At 40.9% G+C, this 24,620-nt stretch overlaps 1 protein-coding gene and 1 long non-coding RNA gene across 11 annotated transcripts in view; one reads left to right on the plus strand and one right to left on the minus strand.

The window, feature by feature from the left end:
• LOC140732139 (tensin-3-like) overlaps positions 1 to 24,620 on the plus strand; it is a 434,552-nt gene that overhangs the window by 233,054 nt on the left and 176,878 nt on the right. For 9 of the 10 annotated variants that reach the window (XR_012099994.1, XM_073054363.1, XM_073054356.1 and 6 more), the window contains 2 exons: positions 2,523 to 2,564; positions 19,304 to 19,353. Coding sequence is in view for 8 of the 10 variants with exons in the window: in XM_073054363.1 (XP_072910464.1) it covers positions 2,523 to 2,564; positions 19,304 to 19,353 (92 nt within the window). In the remaining 2 variants the exon portion in view is untranslated. Of the gene's footprint in view, positions 1 to 2,376; positions 2,395 to 2,522; positions 2,565 to 19,303; positions 19,354 to 24,620 lie in introns of those variants that run through there. The other variant, XM_073054362.1, reaches the window with a different exon arrangement.
• Positions 8,640 to 24,620, minus strand: part of LOC140732141 (uncharacterized) — a 35,921-nt gene continuing 19,940 nt past the window's right edge. Inside the window, exon 3 of the long non-coding RNA XR_012099996.1 lies at positions 8,640 to 9,976. This is a non-coding gene — a long non-coding RNA (uncharacterized lncRNA). The remainder of the gene's footprint in view (positions 9,977 to 24,620) is intronic.

Raw genomic sequence — 24,620 nt, forward strand, 5'->3', positions numbered from 1 at the left:
ATCTCAAATACCATATATAAACTTGCAGATGACAACACTTGTTGGCAGAATCTCAGATAGTAATGGGGCGGTGTAGAGGAGTGAGATAGATCAGCTAGTTGAGTGGTGTACTAACAACTGCCTTGAAGTGTCAGCAAGACTGAAAAAACAATCGTGAACTTGAAGAAGGGGAAGTCAGCAGAACACACACCAGTCCTCCTTGAGAAGTCAGTGGTGGAAAGGGTGAGCAGTTTCAAGTTCCTGGGCATCAACATCTCAGAGGATCGATCCTGAGCCTGACACATTGATGCAGTTGCAAGGAAGACACACCAGCAGCTATACTTCATTAGGAGTTTGAGAAGATTTGGTGTGTCTCTGAAGACTGTCACTAATGTCTACAGTTATACCATGGAGAGGATTCTGACTGGTTGCATCACAGCCTTGTGTGGAAGCTTCAATACACAGGATGGAATGAGGCTGCAGAGAATTGTAGATTCAGCCATTCAGCATGGGCACAGGTCTCCCCACCATTACAAGAACATCTTCAAAAGGCAGTGCCGTAAGAAAGTGGAGACCATCATTAAAGACACCCACTATCCAGGGCATAGAGTATATCCTCTTATTACTAACATTAGGTAGGAGGTACAGCAGCCTGGAGACCCACACTCAACATTTTGAAAACAGCTTCTTCCCCTCCATCATCAGATTTCTGTACAGTTCGTGAGCATGGCCATGCTTTTCCTCTTTTGTATTATCTATCTGTCCATGTGGCTATCTATCAATCTGTAACTTTTTTTTAATTTCTTGCACCGTCTCAAAACGCCAAATTTCACAATAAATGTTTGTGGTAATAAATCTGATTCTGATTTGATACCAGCAAATGAAGCAAAAGTTAGCCCTGATCGACTTGGGATAATTTAAACAGACCCTAGGCTCAATCACATGATATAAACGAGATGGTGTTTAATTTGTGTGGAATATTTCAAGGTAAGGGTTTATAATGGCCGTGATCATGATTTTGAAGAAGACAAAAAATTTCCCATCATAATCTGAGGTTCAACATATTGTGGTCAGCTTCAGAAATCAGAGATGTGAAAGCACAAAACGTAATCAGTGTCGTGGCTGGAATCACCAGGTAATACATACTGTTGCTGCATTCATAAATGGATCACAGCTTCAGTATGGAAATAATGACAGTATTTTCTTTAGGAACTAATAGATTCGCAACTCAAATGTTAAAAAGTTTCTGAGGCTCAGATTTATATTAGAGATTTTTAAGTTTTCATTGCTTTAATGTTATAATACTAAGTTATCTAATGAAGCAATTTATGTCATCATTTTATGTAAGAATTAATTTTCTTTTGTCCTTTGTATTCCTTGTATAGTTTATATTTCTGCTTGGCAGCTGTAATATAGCCGACTCATTGTTTATCTGTTAAAGTCATGTTGGAATAATGATACTATCAGACATTTTTACTCTTATCAATCTTATGGAAGCCATAACTGGAATGAATAGGTCCTCCCTCTTGAAGAGGCAAGTACTTCCTCTGTTTCCATGGAGATGTGTAGCACGAAGTTTACTTTTACTTACTCGCTTCGTTTCATCAAGGTTAAAGTGGAATGTGTGCTTCCAGCAAAAGCACAAATTATTAGTTCTGGAATAAAGGGAACAGGAAGCCAGAAACTGACCTCTCGTAAGATATTTGTGTATACTTTGCATCTGCTCTATAAAATGGTGAGAGAAGTGACATTTCTGAACCCATGGGCAGTGAATGTGATATTAGAGGAAAAGAGTAGTATTATAACTGTTTAAAAATTAAGCCTTCCCTGTGTTAACCAAAAGTTATTACTACTTTAATAGCAGCTTTCCATGAAAAAGTTTACTAAAGTGCAGCAATTTTTTCTTGTTTTGACAATACAATAATAGTATCCAACTTCTAGTTTCAACTTTAGCAGTTACGTCTAATGATAATAAAAGTAAATACCATGACATTTGTTGATTCTTAAGAGAGGAGCACAGATACCACTGGCCAGATCAGAATTGGCTTGCTTATCTGGCAAAGAAACCGGAAAAGAAACAAATTTTGTGGGGAGATTGCTGCACCAGAAGTGTGTGCTTCAGGACAGCTTTGTCATAAGTTCAGTTAATCGGCAGACTTGTCATAACAGTTGGGAGCAACTTCTGCGCTTTTTCAGGTAAAGTACATCAACCAGAACAGCTTTGTTGTATTTCTACTTTTGTTGGTGCCTCGGGATATGTTTAGCAGTCAGGTGACAAACATCCTTGAGCTGCTTCTGCTCTGCTCATGCAGGGTTAAAATTTCATACAAGTGAGGATTATTCATTATCTGTGACACATGACCATGGTGTAAGCCTGTTAGAAGATCTTGCTGCGAGAACTGACTGAATTATGAGGTGGCAATTATGAGCTTTTTCTTCAATACAAAACATGGCTTCTATTTTGACAAACACAATTGGATAAGAAAATTGTTTTTTTCTGATACAAGGATAGCTCAACATTCTCCCTTCTCTTTCTTTTACAGCCTGATACTTCGGATGCATTTGTAAGTCATGTGAACAGTCCGGTAGGTAATGTTTAATTTATTATTAACTCAAGCTTGTTGTAACAAGCAAAAAAAGCTAACATGTTTTTTCTATAATGGCAACATCTGATAGCATTAAAGATATTTCCCCTTCTACTATTGTGCCTTATCTCTGCTAGTTTTATTATAAAAGGCCTTTTCATACAAAATTGGCTTTGTGCTGATTGGGTTTATTAGTTGGGAGTGCCTGGTGGGAAGTTATAGAACTTGATTAGAGAATATTTAATTGCATTTGATTTTGATCTTTTTATACTCCTGATCTTCATAGGTAGCCGTCAAATATAAAATTTCATTTCCACATCATTTTGAACAGTTTGAAGGACCGACATTTTATTGGAATATGTCATAGTGCCATTCATGCTTAATGTGGCCTTTTTCATTGAACTTGCTGCTCAGGATCTCCTTAACGGGCTAGTTTTTAGCAAGCACTTAATTGCCTATATTAAGGCAAACTGTTGTTGATAGTTTCTGTAGATTGATATGTTTTGGTTGAACAAAACAGATCAGAAAGCGGCAGCAGTGATAAATGGCCAGCATTATTTGTTTTTTCAATTCCATGTGCCTATTTATTTCCGAAGGGCTCAACTGTGAGAAAGAAAATAGCAAGAGATTTGAATCAAAAACTGTAGATACAGCTGTTAACTAACTAATCTCTTTAAAGATGTGCCTGTTCAATAGTGTGTACGTATTCATGTGTGTATCTCCCCAAGCAATTTCTCTAATATAATTCCCATTTCTTTTCTTTTCACCACCCCTTTTTTGCTAATTTAGCAGAATTATAAACAGAATTAATCTTGTGCCTTATTTTGTTTAATTTTTATATGGTGGGAGGAAGGAAATTTAGGATGCAATGTATTTTTATTATTGCGAGTTCAGCTTGGCCATCTAAAATAAAAATGGTCTTCTGACCAACATTAAGAACTTACATTGTGAGATATTTAAAAATCTTAATGTTTCTCATGTGAACAAAAGTTTGTGGTTCAACACTTCTTGATCTGACATACAGTATAATTATCAAAACCTTGTACCAAGATTGTGCAGAAGGGAATTTATCAACTGAGAGAAGTTGCTGATTGAAGTCTTCCTTCAGATTTCTACAGAACTTTTTGTATGCCTTCTTGGACAGAGGGAGTAGTGGATCCCCGTACTGGTTGTTTGAAATAAAAATTTGTTATCTTCTCTGAAAGATGCCTTTTCTGAGTACCAAGACTGGATGTATTGGATCTATTTTGTTATGTTTTAAATTGCAAATTGTAAATTTATTATGAATCATGGACAGTTTATTAAAATCATTGGTTTTAGATCCTCTATTATTTCTTTTTATGTAGTATTCCTACTAAATACAATCTCCATGACCACACCATCCCTGATGATCTTGGGTATTTAACAATGTTGGCTAATAGCTTTGACCGTTTGTTAGTACCATTGGTGTCAATCATTTTGGCTCTCGTTGAATTGTATTTGGCAGACCCGATATCCAGGACAATTTAAGGTAGCAACTTACTGTTTGTGATTACCTGTCCCTAACTTACTGTGTGTTGCAAAGCAGGTTGTCATAAGTAAGATTTTTTTCCTTGATGTTTTATAAGTGGAAGTTATTTTTTATGTAACTGTTGGATTTCCAGTCACTTCTTGCTTACCTTGACATCAATTTGGATGAAAACACACCACCCTGAAGATTAAAGCAGTTTCCTTCTCATTAAAATCTGTTAACATGCTGAGTAGCTCCAGCATTCCCTGACTTATTTCAGATTTCTGGCATGTGCGCTATTTTGTTTTTGCATCATTCAATTCCATTTTGAAGTGAGTTTGCTAAGTGGTGTTCTGTGTTCAGACATTTTTTGTAGTTACCATTAAATTTGATATTGTTACTACTTTTAAACTTTGCTGTTATTCCCCGGCTGACTCCCCTTTCATTATGAGCTTCATATGTAGTTGAATTACAAAGAAGCTGTACTCTCTGCTGAAGGAAGAGTACAAGTAAGTTGGATCTGCCAGTTTAACCGAGTTAATTATGTTTTCATATACTGAATAATATCAGAGGTTATAGAATAAAACGAATGATATGTTGTACTCTGTAAGACTCACTGATGATATGGCAATTGGCAAAATTCGGTATTATCTGGCAGGTTTTTTAAAAAGGCATGCAACGGTAGGGGATGCACAGCCAATCCTTAGTGCTGTGCCAGATAATTAAACTTCTGCTTTACATTTTTGGGGAGACAATTCTGGCTTTACTCAGCAGTTCCACCTGCCATTAAGTGGGCAACACAAGCACATGTGTCATTCCCTTCAGTCTAAACTGAAAATACTAGATGCCGCCTGCCAGTGGTATTTTTTTTAAAATTTATATAGATATATATAAGACAGGTGAGTGGATAATTGGTCACATTGCAACCAATCTAAAAATACAAGCAGGATCAAAGTGTGGAGAGGCCCATCTTCTCCCCACTGCTCACGGGAGACCCATATGTCGAATCCTCTTCTGCTCTCGGTTGGAGCACCGGCATCTGGCCTGCTTCCAGCTGCAGGCAGGGGTGCGTAGCATCCCTCCACATCCCCTCCTGTGTCCCTCAGACCCTGCCCTTCCACCTCTGCTGGAGCAGGCGCACGGCTACCACCTTGCACATCTGCCAAGGGAGCCACTTCTGTCTGACCACTTGTCCAAGTTTCCTGATCGTGCGGCCTTGAGGAAACTGGTTGCAGCATCAGCTCCGTGCAGCTTGTCCATGCCAACTCCAGTCCAGAAAGCCATTCCCTTTCTTTGTCACGGCTTCCAGATGGGATGCTGTTGTGCAGCGGTAGTGAGCACTATGCCTGTGATCGTTGTACTTTTTACCTTGTACTTAATGCTTCCAATATAACATGTCTTCATTGGCCCTTCTCTGTGGAACTCAGTGGATCCTTAAAGTAACATTGCATCGCTGTTCATATCATAGAAGCATTCATCATAGAAACAAGCCTTCAACCCACTCCAGCTAACACCCTTTACTCCTGCCCTCATTTCACAAATATGGAAGCTACAAGTGGTATTCCGCACCAAATTATAAACTTCCTTTTATCCTTTTACTCCAAAGAGCATGCTTGTTTGTAAATAGTGTCGTTAATGAACTGAAACATGTATTTGAAGAAGCTTAAATTAATGATATTTAATTAATTTTGAGCCATTCTTTAAAGGAGCTGTTCATTTTGACCATCCCTACTTTACAGGAAAAAAAGCCTCATTTGTAAACCTCATGCTGATAAGCACAAAATTGATTAAAGAGGGTCAAATCAAATATGTTATAATTTGCTTGCATAATGTTGTAATGAACACAAATAATCGGGAATGTAGCTGAACAGCAAGTTGCAGGATCACAGAGAGAAATCATGCTGGATAGAAAAAAAGCTAAGAACATACCTGTAGATTGTGAAAGAAATTATGAAAGAAAGAAAATGAAAGAAATATGTTTTTGTGGATCAAAGTTTGAATGTTGCTCTGTGAATCTATAAAACTTTAAAGCTGAAGCCAAAAGTAGTGCATTTAATCTAGAATGGAGAGTTAATTACTTTAATAGAAACTTGTCTTTGTTTGGACTGTAATTATATATTCTCACCTATAAAAAAATTTGGAGGAAGGTGGGGAAAAAGGAAGCATTGGCTTTACTGAATGCAGACATAGAAAGGAATTTTTTTATGTTGATAGTGCTCAGACAGATTCTGTCTGGCTAGAAACAATCTACACGTCATACAGAAACTGACAGGAATTTTTCAGGCAATTTGAAGAGGTTGTTAATAATTATTGAATTATAATTGTGGGGTCTTTCTATATCATGAGTCAAACAAGATTTTATTCCATAGTCCATTCTATGATGGGAATCAGCATTTAGTAGGATCTTGTGTAACAAACAAAGATTGTGCAAGAAAGCAAAGGATCAAGTAATCTAAATAATGAGCAAATCATAATGTGAGGTGACAAACAACGTGATGATGTTATGGGGCTTAAATTAATTGTCACCTGAAAATGATGGTAGAGTGATTGACATGGCAATGCAACAAGGTGAAAATATGATGATGAAGTTGCCTCAACCCACACCTTTTGTTTGACACAACAGACAGCAGATCTAATTATCTGGAGCAAGTATAAATGAAGGAACTTAGCAGGTTGAGCCTCACAGTGGAGGCTAATGGATAGTGTGTATTTCAGGTCTTAATGCTGCATCAGTACTGATTGCTTGTTTGGATGACCACTGATTCTGCAAGGAGTGGGCCTTTTTGTTGTATTGCAGGGGATAGTTCTGTATGGGAGCAGACAAGCCATGTATATTAAATCCAGTGTCACCTTTATCTAAGGAAATCCGTTGTTACAAGGTCAAGTCTACCATTCTTTCTCTTCTTTCTAAAGAGCCTCATTTGGGAAGCTGATGAATTTCAGGGACCCAGCAAACAGTTCAGTTCAGTTTCAGTTTATTGGCATTTAGAAACCAAAAATGCAATGCATTTTAAAAATGAGACAACGTTTCTCCAGAATGGTATCACAAAAGCACACAACAAAACAGACTACACCAAAAAATCCACATAACATTTGGTAATCCCCAACTCCAGAGTCCGGAGAGGCTGTTGCGTATTAATATCACATTACCATCTTAGCACATTCCCCAGAAAGGAGCTGGGGACAAAACAAGCCCCAGACAAAACAAGACTACCCAGACACACCAAGTCAGGAGACCAACTCAATCACCCAACAACCCAAAAACTAAAGCTACAAGACCTATACAAAACCATATAGTTACATATAGTTATGGTTAACATATAATTACAATAGTGCAGACAATATGATAATTAATAAAAAAACAGGCAATGGGCACAGTGAAAATAGTCCAAAGATGTTAAAAGACTACAAGTTCGAAAGAAACCACCACACAGTTTCCACAAGTCCTCAGGGTCCCGACAGACTCGTCATCCCACGCAGGCAGCAGAAGGGAATACCCCCGCTATGGAATTCCAAGGTACCGCTGGACTCAGCCTCGCAGATGCAGCACACAATGCAAGCTCCATCGGACACAGCCTCATAGACGTAGCACACAGTGAAAGCGCCCCGACCGCAGCGGACATCGAGTCCGTCGAACTTCCGAGCCTCCGACCATCCCCTCCGGCACAGCCTCTCTGAGCACCATCTTCTGCCGAGCGTACTACAACGCCCCTGCCAACAGCCACCAGCAACACGACCCCGAGGACTGGGGGCCTGTTCTTCTCAGCAGAGACCCGGACCTCACAGCAGCAGCAGCAACGAAGAAGGCCTTCCTGGAGATTTCCAAATGTTCCTCCATGCTCCCACGTCCATTTTTCATCAGATTAGGATTGTGCACGGCACCCCGCTTAACAAATAACATATCAGCTCCAGAGAGGCTGCTGCAAACTGCGTCACGCAGCCATCTTGTATATTGTATATAACAGTATTTTTATATAGTAAGCTGGACAAATCAAGGGATGTCACTGATTTTAGAAAGTGAAGAACCAAAGTGGTTCAGGACCTTAGTTGACTTGAATACTTCTGTTGGAGTCAGGGTGCTGGGGTTTAATTCTTAGCTTCTGAGCTGAAGTCATTTAGTGGGTGCCAGCAGGAAGTAATCCCAAATGATGCGCTTGTTGCTCCCCTGTAAATTTAATACAAGGAGATCTTCTCTTGTCTGCCTCCCTTATCCCCTCCCTCGCATCTCCACTTCAAGGACAGACAGCCTGATTATCTGCCGCCTACTAGTCCTTCAGTCAGACAGACCTTGAACAGAGCACACATTATCCCAAACAGCACGTAGTCAGCTCAGAGAAGAAAAGATTTTTCCCACAGAATCTTAACTTGTTCAGAATTTCTTTAATAGAGGTGTGTACCTTTATAAACAGCAACTCTCCAGCAAGTCTTCTGACTCGAAGTTGTGATTAAAATGCAATGAATGGGTTCATTTCACACACCAAGGAAAGGAGTTTTTAATATACAACCCTCATTTCAATTTTTGCAATTACTGTATAGGGAAACAGATCTCAAGCCCAGATCGGTGCTGACCTGGATCCTTGCCCAGATTGAACATAGTTGGTGACTCTGCTAAATTCATTAGACCATAAGACAATAAGGGTAAAGTTAGGCCATTTGGCCCACAGAATCTGCTCCATGATTTAATCATGGCTGATCCTTTTTTTTTGCTCCTCCTCAGCCCCACTCCCCAGCCTTCTCCCAGTAACCTTTGATGCTGTATCCAAACAAGAACCTACCAGACTCTGCCTAAAGTGCACCCAACAAGCCGGCCTCCACAGTTGCCTGTGGTAATAAATTCTACAAGTTCATCACCCTCTGGCTAAAGAAATTGCTCCACATCTCTGTTTTAAATGGAGAGGTTAATCCTGAGGTTATGCCGCCTTGTCCTAGACTCCCCCACCATGGGAGCCATCTTTTCCACATTTACTATGTTGTCTCTGCTCTCTGCAGGTCCTTAGCTTGTGTGCACATGTGGTCTCCGCTGCCCTACATATATTCACAGCCATTTCTGGTGTTAAGTCTTTTTCACGGAGCAATCTTTCTCTGAGAACATTATCTGGGATTCCACAAACTGTTTTGTCTATTTTGACTAGTAAGTCTCTCAAATTGCCAAGCTGACAGGTCTTACTCAGTGTGTAAAGATCAGCTAAGTAGTGGTCACAACTGCCACCTTGGTTCAGGTCAAAGGAAAAGAGCTTGTATCTTTCAAAATGTTTTCACTTGGGACAAAGTACTCCTCAAAACTTGTCATCAGAGCGTCCATCGTAAAAAGGCTGCCCCATCAATTTGAAACTGCTGTAGATGTCCAAAGCATCCTTGCCAATTATGTGAAGAAAGATGGACACTTTCAGTCTTTCCTCTGCCCCACCGGCTCTGCTTGCTGTTAAGTATGTATTAAATCGTTGTTTGATGCGTTTCCAAATTAGTTAGATTGCCAGTAAATTGCATAGCAGCAGGAGGACTTAGATTATCTATTGAGGGGATTTTTAAGCTCTCACCTCAATTTCTTGGTGAACTTCGAGACCAGATGCTCTCTTGACACCACCTTCTCTCTGTTGGAAACAAATGTCTCTTTCTTAGTCGCTGGCGGTATTCAGTTAACACTTCGCATTTTGACCTTCGTGTTAAGCTGGTTTGGGGTACGCAAATTATGTGTCCTCCCCATTGAAACTCATGTTAGTTGCTGGGGCTGTGGCCTAGGAGAGGGCTCTGACATTGTGTTACAGTTCCCACCAGCTGATAGAGTATCTTCTGGAGGTGCAGAGCGCTGGTGGCATTTCTAAAGTGCATTGAGGTTCTGCTTCTTGGTAAGGTTGTGAAGCTTTGCTGAGTTTGATATGTTCATCTCCAAACACCTCTTTTCTCAACTGGTCCAAAAAAGCACCTAAAAGAGAGTGATAAGTTACATCATTGGTCCCTGCCTTAGTTAACGTGTGACTCTCAGGAGATGGAAACTTGTCCATATTCTTCAGGGTTCTGTCAGGGACATTTATTATTGAAAGTTTGTGTTGTACAATGATGACACTGGTTAAGAACAGTTTCTTTTTACTTTTGCAGAGTTATTCTCCCATACAGTTCATGTCATGAACCAACATTGACCAACTCTGCCTCTGAAAATGCACAAACACGAAGTTAACTAACTTTTTGCAATTCAGTGACTGGGGTGACCTTGGATCGGTAAAGGGGGCAGTGTCAGTTGAATGTTTTCCAATTTATGCTTCTGATTAGCTCCACCCCAGTTGGAAGCTTACTACTGGAAGTCAGGTCCAGCATTGCACTGACAAAGGTTGAGAAAAGTGTTGGGTAATGAAGCTTACTTAATTGACACTAACCTACACTGAGACTGGGTTTCTTGTGGACCCATTAATAAAGATCACAGCTTGTAGGCTGTCATGTCACAGGCGACATGAAGATGAAATATTTCTGTTGACGTTGAAGTGTGGACTTTGGTAAGCAACAGGCCTGTTTACTGCCAGGCATCTGTTTATTTTTCTGTAACCATCTCAGCCAAAGGGAGTAGCTATGTTAGGTATGGGTGCTGAGTAGCACCCTTGTGCTATGGTCAAGGATTGCCTGCTGATGAGTCAGAGGTTGTGCTACACGTAAGTGCCAACGGCTTAGTTAAGAGAAGGAGTGAGATCCTGCAACTGGAGATCAGGGAGCTAAGCATCTTTTCAAAGAGCAGGACCTTAAAGGTTTTAATCTTCAAAGCTCGAACTAAATTTATTATCAAAGTACATATATATGTCACCATATACAACTCTGAGGTTTGTAGCAGGCGTACACAGTAAGCCCAAGAAAAGCAATCGAATCAGTGAAAGACTGTACCTAACGATGAACAAAATACCCATGTGTAAAAGCCGACAAACAAAATAAACACAAACGAACAATAAATGTAGAGACCATGAGAGGAGTCCTCGAGAGGGATTCCAGAGTTTGTGGGAACATTTCAATGTTGGAGCAAGAGAAGTTATACCCTCTGGTTCAGAAACCTGATGGTTGAGGGTTAACCAGTGTTCCTGAACCTGGTGGTGTGAGTGCTGAGGCCATTGTACCTTCTTCCTAATGGCAGCACTGAGAAGAGAATATGGCCTGGATGGTGGGTGCTGCCTTCCTGTGACAATGCTCCATGTAGGTGTGCTCAGTGTTCAGCAGTGCTTTATCTGTGATGGATTGGGCTGTATCCACTACATTTTGGAGGATTTTCTATTCAGGGGCAGAATCTTTGGATTACTTCCAATGCCAGTATCTAGCGAGTATAGAACAGAGGGATAGGTTAGGTGAATGTATGGCTGAAGGGATGGTACAGGGTTCCTGGATCATTCGGGTAATCTCTGGGGAAGATAAAACTTGTACAAGCTTCACTGGATATACTTTAACTAGAATGAGACCAACATGCTTGCTGGAAGGTTTCCTGGTACTGTTGGGAGAAGGCTTAAAATGAGTTTGTAGGGAAAGGGGGCTCAGAGTATTTGTCATGTTAGAGAGGTACAACCTCTGGATTTCCAGCATCTGCAGAATCTCTTGTGCAGATGACTCAAATATTGGGTCCACAATAGTATTATCACCACAGAAGTTTATCTGCCATGCAGGAATGGTGATGGTATCCTGGGGTGTAGAATTTGTCGGTGAGCTGGAGGAGAGGGGAAGTTAAAGGGGAGGAGGTTAGTCAATGATTGCATTAATTTAGTATTGAGTATTGACCATAACTCAGTATATTCTGAAGTGGTTATGGAAAGGGGTAAGTATGCGCCAGTAATAAAAATCTCAAATTGGGAGAAGGCTGATTTTATTAACATAGCAAGGACCTTGTAGAGTACTTGCAGGTAAGTCTACATTGGTACAGTGAAAAGTATTCATAAGATAAATAGCAAGATTTCAAGGCTGACATGGGCCTGTAAGGTTAGAAGCCAAGCAAAGGGAACCTTGGATGTTGTGGGATATTTAGAATTAGAAGAAGACACAAAAAAGGAAGCATATGTTAAATATAAGGAACCAATGATAGGAGGGGCATGCCAGAAGTACACAAAAATGCAGAGAGGCACTTTAAAGGGAAATTAGGAAGTCCAAGAAGGGTCATGAAAAATGATTAGAGTATGGCAAATTTGGTCCTCATTTTCAAATGTTAGGGCCCTCGAAATCCAGGGCAAGTTGGCAAAATGGATCCACATTTGGCTTGGCAAGAGGTGACAGAGGATGATGGTATATATTTACAATATTACTCAAATATTACTGAAATATTAAATACACAACTGTTGTGGCTTGTACTAACGACACCATGAATGGTGAGGTCCTAGAATGTACTGAGCGACAGAGGGACCTTGAATTCGGTCCATTGATCCTTAGGATGGCAGAAGGGATACAGTGCATACCCTCAGCTAGAGAACTGCATGCAGTTCTGGTCCCCAAGGTATAGGAAGAATGTGAATGAATTTCTACAAGCAGCCAGTTTCTCTATTGTCTGCTGTGGTGGACTGAGCTGAGGTTTTGCATGTGGTTATTAAAGGTCACGAGTAATTGTTAAATCTGTTCCTTGCATTCTCTTAGATTGATGCACAGTGAAGAGCTTGTTCATTATGCTTAGCAATGATGGATTCCACACTGTTGTTTGGGAAGCATCTCTTTGCTGCTAGGAAGCAACAGTTGAGAGGGGTCTTGGCCTTGCCCCGTGGAATGGACATAGTGAGCTGAAGGATCATGATGATGCTATGAGCAACAAACCAACTTCCCAGCCGTGACTACTGAAAGAGATGTGAACTGAGGCTATCAGGCACCCAGATTTGAAATGTGCTCAAATGTTTTTTGTTACTTTTGAAGGCACACTGTAAGTGCAAGGTCAGATTGTAATTCTGACAAATCCACAATTTATAAATTAGATAGATAGATAGATAGATAGATAGATACTTTATTCATCCCCATGGGGAAATTCAACTTTTTTTCCAATGTCCCATACACTTGTTGTAGCAAAACTAATAACATACAGTACTTAACTCAGTAAAAAAAATATGATATGCATCTAAATCACTATCTCAAAAAGCATTAATAATAGCTTTTAAAAAGTTCTTAAGTCCTGGCGGTTGAATTGTAAAGCCTAATGGCATTGGGGAGTATTGACCTCTTCATCCTGTCTGAGGAGCATTGCATCGATAGTAACCTGTCGCTGAAACTGCTTCTCTGTCTCTGGATGGTGCTATGTAGAGGATGTTCAGAGTTTTCCATAATTGACCGTAGCCTACTCAGCGCCCTTCGCTCAGCTACCGATGTTAAACTCTCCAGTACTTTGCCCACGACAGAGCCCGCCTTCCTTACCAGCTTATTAAGACGTGAGGCGTCCCTCTTCTTAATGCTTCCTCCCCAACACGCCACCACAAAGAAGAGGGCGCTCTCCACAACTGACCTATAGAACATCTTCAGCATCTCACTACAGACATTGAATGACGCCAACCTTCTAAGGAAGTACAGTCGACTCTGTGCCTTCCTGCACAAGGCATCTGTGTTGGCAGTCCAGTCTAGCTTCTCGTCTAACTGTACTCCCAGATACTTGTAGGTCTTAACCTGCTCCACACATTCTCCATTAATGATCACTGGCTCCATATGAGGCCTAGATCTCCTAAAGTCCACCACCATCTCCTTGGTCTTGGTGATATTGAGACGCAGGTAGTTTGAGTTGCACCATATCACAAAGTCCTGTATCAGTTTCCTATACTCCTCCTCCTGTCCATTCCTGACACACCCCACTATGGCCGTGTCATCAGCGAACTTCTGCACATGGCAGGACTCCGAGTTATATTGGAAGTCTGATGTGTACAGGGTGAACAGGACCGGAGAGAGTACGGTTCCCTGCGGCGCTCCTGTGCTGCTGACCACCGTGTCAGATTGTCAATATTATAATCATGATTTTTTTTATAATCATGACTTGTATGTTTCTACTCAGATGAACAGTGTAGAGAAATGAAGTTTGACGTAAGGGGCTGATTTTACATCATAAAATGGATTGATTAATGCTACGAAAGTGTAACTGTCAGATTTTCTGAAGAATTTGATTTGCCTGTTGCTGAAGTGTCTTGCACAATTCTGTTTGCAAGGAAGAATGAGGTTATCATTGCACTCTTTGATGCTTTCTTGAGCTGAACAGTTTGTCCAGATGACAAAACAAGAAGCCTGTTCAACAGTTTAGACTATTTTGCTATCCTTGATGGCAGTAGGTGAATGTTTGTACTGTCAGTGTGGCAGAGAAAGCTAAGATGCTTCAAAGTGGAAGGATTGCTGGCTGCATGGTTGAAGAGGTTGGGTTTGCAGGATGTTTTTGAGGGTGTTTAAGTGGAACAAGATATTTAGGAAGTTATACTAGAGTGCAGGGCCATAGTCCCTGTAGGCGATTTTGCCAAAGCAGGAACAGTTTCTGTATAGTTTTGAAATCAAATAAAACTTTTAAATTATTTTAAATTGATAAATTGGCTTAGTGTTGTCACTTTTACTGAGATAGTGAAAAACTTTGTTCCGCATGCCATCCTTGCATATTACATCAGTGCATTGAGGAAAATAACAATAACTGAATTCAGGATAAAATATTATAGTTTACAGAGAAAGTGCAGTGCAGGAGGCAATAAGGTGCTCTCTTACTAGGGGACTGTCAATAGTCTTATTATCATTGTTACAAACTGTACAAGTTAATTTTGTTAAGTTGATAAATCTGCATTTAAATAAGAACGACCTCCACTGGGTTAAATGCTTGACTGCTAACAGAAGCAACACATTTCCCTTGCTCCAGTACTTAATCTAGAATAATGTTGAGCAAACTTTGACAACCAAGCCAGCCTTCTATTTTTAGTTTGCAGTATAAGGTAACGAAATCTTTAATTTACCCTTGTACTGAGAGATCTTTGGCTCCAAGTCAATAGCTCTCTGGAAGTGGAAACACAACTGGATAGAGTGGTTAAAACAAAAGATGTATGCATTCTTGCCTTTGTTGATCATGCCATTGACTGTAAGAGGATGTTGTTTTGTAGCTGTATAATTCTGATTCAGCCAGATTTAAAGTTTTACATGCAGTTCTGGTGACTCCACTACAGGAAGGATGTGGACGCTTTGGAGAGGGTGCAGAAGAGTTTCACCAGGATGTTGTCTGAATTAGAGAGCATTAGCAATGAGGAGAGGTTGGACAAAGTTCGATTGTTTCCTCTGGAGTGTCAAAGGCTGGGGGAGAGCCTGAGAGAGGTGTGAATAGGTTAGAGTCTTTTTGCAAGGGTGGAAATGTCAAATAAAAGAGGGCGTAGGTTTAAGATAAGAGGGGATACATTAAAGGAGAGCAAAATTTGCACACAGAGAGTCAGTAGTAGGTGTCTGGAATGTGCTGCTAGGGGTGATGGTAGGAGCAGACACCATAATGACATTGAAGAGGCATTCAGAAAGGCACATAAACATGTAGAGAATGGAGGGAAAGAGAGGCAGATGAGTTTAGGTTAATACAGCATCATAATCACCACAGACATTGTGAGCTTTGGGGCCTATTCCCACGTTCTATCGTACTGTGTTATATGTTTATTGCTTGAGAAACCACTTTACTGGTGCAGTCTGCATCATGGTATAATAGTACTTCAAGTATAAAAGAAAAATGATGACGACTTTAAAATAGTGGTTAATCTTATTCCCCATTTCTTCACCATTAATCATAAGTTTATGTGTCAGACCTATCACTAGTATACAATTACAAGTCCCACGGCAGCAACAATTCATGTGATCAACCGTTTATCATTACCAATTATTTATGGTGCAATGTGAAGAGGAAGACATGTTCTGGCTGGGAACTTGGTCAGCTCCAGTTACCTGGAAGTTTAATAGGAGTAAGTTGAGATTCACCAAATACTTCACAAGTCCAAGGGAGGGACAGTGAATGCAGGTTACCTGACTCAACTGTGGGATTTGCTGTGTGACTGTAACAATATCTGAGTTGCTATCTTTATAAAATGGGAAGAGTAAAAATAGCATTGTAAATAAAATATGTCATTGATGTTGTGCTTTATATCTGGGCTGATATTTGGCTTATTGTGAATGAATACATTGTCAGGAAAATAATATAAAGAACTAAGCAAGCTGCAGAATATTCCATTGATGTAGTCATCTGCCATTTAGTTTGGCTACATTACTTGTATTTTGCAAAAGCATGAGATGATTCATCCTTTACTTTGTGTTGTGTACATTAAAGAGACAGCACAGCATTGTTTTCTGAATAGAACTCAATAAATGGTAAACTCCACAACAAGATTATTATCATTTGGAAAGCTATTTCATTATCACAGTGGGCCAGTTTACAACTTTTCCACCCGTGTGATAACTTTATGGAAGAGATTTATTACCCTATTACCCTTTGATTAAGATTTTTCCATGATCTATAATCTGCTTGAATTTTTTTCTTCATACAGGGTTGACTAACTCCCCTCCTCTTTGTACATCTCAGTGTCAAAACTTGTCATATCCTCCTGTGAAAAACACTGAATGGTTTACTTCATTATAGGCACCAAACGGCTAGAATTTGGTCTGGTTCTACAGCTGTCTGGACTTCTATTTCATCAAAATCGTTGAACATAAATTGTACCCAGTTAACTACTTAGGCAAGGGATTTCTTCATTCAATCCCTGTCTGTTAGGGGAAATGAAATTGTTTAGTTGTAATTAAGTTATATCTGGGTGCATGACACAAGTTGGCGAAAATAATTTTTACGATGTTCATCTGAGGTCATTGCCAGATTATAAATTCTGTAATAGTGACTTATAGGCAGGGATTGTCTATTCTACCCACTGCACAAGATTTCAGCTAGTGCTGAGAATTTTGCCCCACAAGATATCTGCTCTAAATTCCTTTTCTGATATTTGGGTCCAGTGCTTTCCGAAGTCCCAGTTTCATTTGATAGCAAATTAATTATGTGCATTCACTTGGTGTCTCTGAAGATGAGAAGAATATTGCTGTAGACACATCCTTTACATTTGTTTTCCATTTCTTTCTCCTTCCCTTAGTCTTGCCTCTTTCATGGTCTCCATTTCAGTTGTGTTTGATAGTGATCCCATACTCCTTCTGTGATAGGAACAGTCACATCTGGAGCTAATAATCTACCGGCCTTGCCCCGCATATCTGTTTTTCAATCTTTCCTCATCGCTGCCGTAGATGTTCTTCATATGTTTCATTCCTGCTTAGTTTCAATGTAGCTTGTCCTTACTAAATCAGTATTTATTTTCTGTTTAGAAATTGCTTCTAATTGCTTGTCAGTTATAAGGCTAAATTGGCTGGCAGAACTTCACTGTTTTTATAAAATCAGAAATCTCGCAGTATACATTATTTTCATGAGGCAGTGGCTGTTTTGTTACATTCCTTTTTTGTTGTTTTGACTTTAAAGGTCCCTGTATTTTTAACAGGGAATGAGTTTTCCTAGGAAAGTACTGAGTTTATTTCGCTCTCAGAATCAGAATCAGATTTAATATCATCAGCATATGCCATGAAATTTGATAACTTTATGGCAGTAGTACAATGAAATACATGATAAATAAATATAAAGAAAAAAACTGAGTTATATTAAACGTTTTTAGATGTTTTTGAGTGTTTTAATTGACAAACAAAATTGCCTCAAACTCCTAATAAAATACAGCCACTGTCTTGCCTGCTGTATAGCTGAATCAATATGTTGCTTCCCGGTTAGGTCCTCAGAGGTATTGACACCCAGGAACTTGAAGTCGCTCACTGTTACCGCTTCTGATCCTTCTACGAGGATTGGTTTGAGTTCCCACGCCGTACTCTTCCTGAAGCCCACAATAAGCTCTTTGGTCTGCTGACGTTGAGTGCCATGTGGTTGCTGTTAGCCCAGTTGAGTATATCACCACCATCACGGACTTTGAGGAATGTATACTCTCTGGGTACCGTAGTTAAACCAGGAGATCCATTCCCTCCATCATTCAACTCAGGTCACCCTGACCTTTACAAGAAATAAAGATACAACATCTGTAAAGCTATCAGATATGCCAAGAGACAAGACCACTCCAAAACTAAGTCCCAGATCAGTCGTATGTGGCATGGCTTGCATGCAGTAATGGGCTGTGAAATAACATCAAGCAGCATCCTTAATACATTCTACAGCATGCACATTTTAAACAGAAGGGGATTGTTATATTATCAAACTTCTAGACAGCCTCCAATGTACTGGAGTGAATGTTCTGGACTAGCCATGTAGGTGTCACAGCCATGAAAAATCACCAGTGCCTGGAGGCTAATGAAATTTGGCATGCCCCATTTGACTCTCAGCAAGTTTTATCAATGTCTGACAGAAAGCATCCAACCTGGATGCATCAGAGCTTGGTGTGGTAACTGCTCTGCCTATGACCGTAGAGAGTTAAGGCACAATTCATCACATCACAGAAGACAGCCTCCCCTCTATGAATTCTGTCTATACTTCTTGATGCCTCAGTAAAGCAGCCAGCCAGCCACCCTGGAATTCTCTCATCTCTCCTTTTCCATTGGGCAGAAGATGCAAAAGTTCAAAAGCACATAACACTAGGTTCAAGGAGAGCTTCTACACCACAATTACAAGAATATTGAATGGTTCCCTCATACGATAAGATGGACTCTTGACCTCACAATTTATCTTGTTATGACGTTGCATCTTATTGTCTACCTGCACAGCGCGTTCTCTGTGGCCGTTACACTTTATTCTGCATCCTGTTGTTGCTTTAGCTTGTATTATTTTAATGCACTGTATAATGAATTGATCTGTATGAACAGGACGTAAGACAAACTTTTCACTGTACCTTAGTAAACCAATACCAGTTCAAAAATAATCGATGCTGGAAACACTCAGTAGGTCAGGCAGCTTTGTGCAAGGGAGATCTTCGACAAAACCATAATATCTGATATTTATAAATCATTGCTTCATTTTTTACCTCTTTAGATCAAATACAGTACATAATTTTAAAATAAAATAATTTCAGTATAATTTATTGGGCATTCTTCAAGCTGCCAGATTTCAAGCTTTTCAGAGTCTAGTATCATGGAACTATTATGCAGGATGAACATAATAAACAGAATACTTAGGGTCAGCTGCCGTCTCTGGAGTTAGAAGCAGTGCTAAAGTTTCATGTCAGTAACCTTTCCTCAGTGATATTGTACATATTCACCTGTTTCAATTGTAACTGCCAGAAACTAAATTGTTCTTTTTTAATAATTACAGGCACCAAATAATTATCTGAAGAGCTCGTCTTTCAGTCACAACTCATCTCAGTAAGTTTTAATAAGATGCATTCTAATCGTTACCAACCCAAAACGACTTTAAGGTGATGGTACAGTGGTTGATTTAACATCAAGATTGTTCTGAGACCCGAACGAACCATCCAGCGACCAGATTCCAGATCTGCTGTAGCAGTTGTGGAAACCTTAATTCAGTTAGCAATATAGAAATATTTGTAAAAGTATATAGAAGTGCTAGATTGACATTAAAGCTCATATGGGTAAAAAATGTCCTACAGGAGAGGAAATCTGCCGTCTTTAGCTTATATGCAATTCCCGACATAGAGTAATGCAGCTGCCTCCCTTCTGAAATTGACTGGAAACCTTTTCTGAACAGGCACTAAGTGCCAATCTGATCAACAGAGCTAAGATCACAGAAGCCAATAAATAAAATCAAATATTTACCCACTGAAGCTGGGAGGACTTGTTATTCTGTTAATTATATAAGTAGTGACACATTAGTAGGGGTAATAGGGTAGGTAGTGTGGTCTGCGGTTCCTCTCTAGGGTTCGGTATATTTCTGCTCCCCCCCCCCCCCACTCCACTGTTCCAGTAAACAAAGATGTTCACGTTTGTGTACGACTGAGTGGCTGAATCAGGGAGGAATTGAAGGGAATGTTGTGGGGGGGGGAGTGATGTGGGTAGAGAATATATTACGGGGAAAACTAATGGAGAATGAGATTGCTCCGTAAACTAGCATGGACTCGGTGTCTTCTTGTGTCATGAGGAATTACTGTATGTTAATTTGTTCACTGTTGAACTACTGATCACAGTAATGTTTGTTCACTACAGAACAAGCATTTAAAGCAAATGAATAGGAACTAAAGTTTCACTAGGGTGATCTGAAACCACAGGTATAAGTAGAAATCAAACCTACAGTGGGTACTTACAGTATATAAAAAGCAATGGTTAATAGGTTTATTAGAACTGTTTAAATTTACTATCTTTATTGACTGACTGAAGAAAGACCGTGCTCTTTTGGGGTCTAACCGAAGAGGATTCTTTAATAAATGAATGAGTTTCTACAAAATTATTGAACACAAGGAAAATTGCTGTTTGTGGAATATAGTATTTAAAGAGGAGTGGAACGTCAAAAGTAGAACTATAGAACCATAATCGCAAGCTGAGGGATTTCAGTTCATTGTGACTTTAGTGGGTCTTTGTTAGAGCTCTGCAGTTGCTTCTTGCCATATGGTCTTCCCTTAACTCCCAGAATTTATTTTTATTTTTAATCAAATGTATGTTCATTGAAAAGTTACTATGAATCCACCTCTGCCTCTCTTATGCCCTCCTGATCCTTCTGCCAATTAGTTACAATCCTTCTCCACGGGTTGCTGTTTTAAAAAAAAATGAGAGTGTGGAAAATGAGCAGCAGGAAGGCACACGAGGCGTGTTTAATCCTTATTGATCACCTCAACAGATGACTCATGTATCTCCTTTGAAGCTTGTTTTCCAGCCGGCATAACTGGAAAATGCTTGAGAAAGAAGAAACATGAAAATATAAGGCAAAGGACAAAACCATGTTTTCTCACAAATTACAGCAAAATCAGTAGGAGGTGCTCAAATGGATGCTTTGATTAAAGCTGGGACACCACTGAAGGACTTGGCTTGCCTGTGCCATCCTTTTGTATCAAAAGTAAAGTGCAAAGTGAAGAGAGGGAATACACCATCGGTTTATCTTCATGTAACCTCCATTTGTAACTTGTTTGATGATTGGAATAATCATTTTCAAAGTTGCTCAAAAGCCTGAACCACAGTTTTAAGGCAGTTAGGTGGGTCTAGAGTAACAAGTTAAGATTAGTCTGACAATAGCAGAGCGGGCAAACGTTTCTGCTTCACCTTCCTACCTGCAGTGTGGAAAGGAATTCTGCAAAAATTGGACTAATTTTTAAAATCTGCTAATGTGGTAAGTAACATGGAGAGAAAGTTCAGAGTTCATTTTCGGTATTGATTTTGTCAATGCTGACATTTAGAATTGGAATGAAAACTAGTTCTTTATTTAAAATGCTAATGGGAAGAATTTGTGCTTTTAAGCAATGTCAGCAGGCGTTAGTGTTCTCCAACAACAACTTCTGGTATAGTGAAAATGAGGAAGTTTGGGAGCGTTAACCTTTAAATTTTGCACAAAAGAAGTCCGGATTTCTTCCTTTAACTGCAGCTATTGATAGAACTTAATGAGTAGACTGTTCTTGGGCTTGGTGGTACAAATGCTATTGTTCCTACATCAGGGGCTTAGTAGTGCGAACGCTACTGTTCCCACTATCCATTAGTAGTGCGAATGCCACTGTTCCTACTATCGATCGGTAGTGCGAATGCCACCGTTTCTACTATCCATCAGTAGTGCGAACGCCACCGTTCATACTATCCATCAGTAGTGTGAATGCCACTGTTCCTACTATCCATTAGTAGTGCGAATGCCACCGTTCATACTATCCATCAGTAGTGCGAATGCCACCGTTTCTACTATCCATCAGTAGTGCGAATGCCACTGTTCAAACTATCCATCAGTAGTGCGAACGCCACCGTTTCTACTATCCATCAGTAGTGCGAACGCCACTGTTCATACTATCCATCAGTAGTGCGAATGCCACTGTTCCTACTATCCATCAGTAGTGCGAACGCCACTGTTCATACTATCCATCAGTAGTGCGAATGCCACTGTTCCTACTATCCATCAGTAGTGCGAACGCCACTGTTCCTACTATCCATCAGTAGTGCGAACGCTACTGTTCCTACTATCCATCAGTAGTGCGAACGCCACTGTTCCTACTATCCATCAGTAGTGCGAATGCCACCGTTCCTGCTATCCATCAGTAGTGCGAACGCTACTGTTCCTACTATCCATCAGTAGTGTGAATGCCACTGTTCCTACTATCCATCAGTAGTGCGAACGCTACTGTTCCTACTATCCATCAGTAGTGCGAACGCCACTGTTCCTACTGTCCATCAGTAGTGCGAACGCCACTGTTCCTACTATCCATCAGTAGTGCGAATGCCACCGTTCCTGCTATCCATCAGTAGTGCGAACGCTACTGTTCCTACTATCCATCAGTAGTGTGAATGCCACTGTTCCTACTATCCATCAGTAGTGCGAACGCTACTGTTCCTACTATCCATCAGTAGTGCGAACGCCACTGTTCCTACTGTCCATCAGTAGTGCGAACGCCACTGTTCCTACTATCCATCAGTAGTGCGAACGCTACTGTTCCTACCATCCATCAGTAGTGCGAACGCCACTGTTCCTACTATCCATCAGTAGTGCGAATGCCACCGTTCCTGCTATCCATCAGTAGTGCGAACGCTACTGTTCCTACTATCCATCAGTAGTGTGAATGCCACTGTTCCTGCTATCCATCAGTAGTGCGAACGCTACTGTTCCTACTATCCATCAGTAGTGTGAATGCTACTGTTCCTACTATCCATCAGTAGTGCGAACGCTACTGTTCCTACTATCCATCGGTAGTGCGAACGCCACTGTTCCTACTATCCATTAGTAGTGCGAACGCCACTGATCCTACTATCCATCAGTAGTGCGAACGCCACTGATCCTACTATCCATCAGTAGTGCGAACGCCACTGTTCCTACTATCCATCAGTAGTGCGAACGCTACTGTTCCTACTATCCATCAGTAGTGCGAACGCCACTGTTCCTACTATCCATCAGTAGTGCGAACGCCACCGTTCCTACTATCCATCAGTAGTGCGAACGCCACTGTTCCTACTATCCATCAGTAGTGCGAACGCTACTGTTCCTACTATCCATCAGTAGTGCGAATGCCACTGTTCCTACTATCCATCAGTAGTGCGAACGCCACTGTTCCTACTATCCATCGGTAGTGCGAATGCCACGGTTCCTACTATCCATCAGTAGTGCGAATGCCACCGTTCCTACTATCCATCAGTAGTGCGAACGCCACCGTTCCTGCTATCCATCAGTAGTGCGAACGCTACTGTTCCTACTATCCATCAGTAGTGCGAACGCTACTGTTCCTACTATCCATCAGTAGTGCGAACGCCACTGTTCCTACTATCCATCAGTACTGCGAACGCCACTGTTCCTACTATCCATCAGTAGTGCGAACGCCACCGTTCCTACTATCCATCAGTACTGCGAACGCCACTGTTCCTACTATCCATCAGTAGTGCGAACGCCACTGTTCCTACTATCCACCAGTAGTGCGAACGCTACTGTTCCTACTATCCATCAGTAGTGCGAACGCCATTGTTCCTACTATCCACCAGTAGTGCGAACGCTACTGTTCCTACTATCCATCAGTAGTGCGAACGCCACTGTTCCTACTATCCATCAGTAGTGCGAACGCTACTGTTCCTACTATCCATCAGTAGTGCGAACGCCACTGTTCCTACTATCCATCAGTAGTGCGAACGCCACTGTTCCTACTATCCATCAGTAGTGCGAACGCTACTGTTCCTACTATCCATCAGTAGTGCGAACGCTACTGTTCCTACTATCCATCAGTAGTGCGAACGCCACTGTTCCTACTATCCATCAGTAGTGCGAACGCCACCGTTCCTACTATCCATCAGTAGTGCGAACGCCACCGTTCCTGCTATCCATCAGTAGTGCGAACGCCACTGTTCATACTTTCCATCAGTAGTGTGAATGCCACTGTTCCTACTATCCATCAGTAGTGCGAACGCTACTGTTCCTACTATCCATCAGTAGTGCGAACGCTACTGTTCCTACTATCCATCAGTAGTGCGAACGCCACTGTTCCTACTATCCATCAGTAGTGCGAACGCCACCGTTCCTACTATCCATCAGTAGTGCGAACGCCACCGTTCCTGCTATCCATCAGTAGTGCGAACGCCACCGTACCTGCTATCCATCAGTAGTGCGAACGCCACTGTTCCTACTATCCATCAGTACAGCGAATGCCACTGTTCCTTCTATCCATCAGTAGTGCGAACGCCACCGTTCCTACTATCCATCAGTAGTGCGAACGCCACCGTTCCTGCTATCCATCAGTAGTGCGAACGCCACCGTACCTGCTATCCATCAGTAGTGCGAACGCCACTGTTCCTACTATCCATCAGTACAGCGAATGCCACTGTTCCTTCTATCCATCAGTAGTGCGAACGCCACTGTTCCTACTATCCATTAGTAGTGCGAACGCTACTGTTCCTACTATCCATCAGTAGTGCGAATGCCACTGTTCCTACTATCCATCAGTAGTGCGAACGCCACTGTTCCTACTATCCATCGGTAGTGCGAATGCCACGGTTCCTACTATCCATCA

The sequence above is a fragment of the Hemitrygon akajei genome, chromosome 8 (assembly GCF_048418815.1).
Source record: "Hemitrygon akajei chromosome 8, sHemAka1.3, whole genome shotgun sequence".
NCBI classification, from domain to species: domain Eukaryota; kingdom Metazoa; phylum Chordata; class Chondrichthyes; order Myliobatiformes; family Dasyatidae; genus Hemitrygon; species Hemitrygon akajei.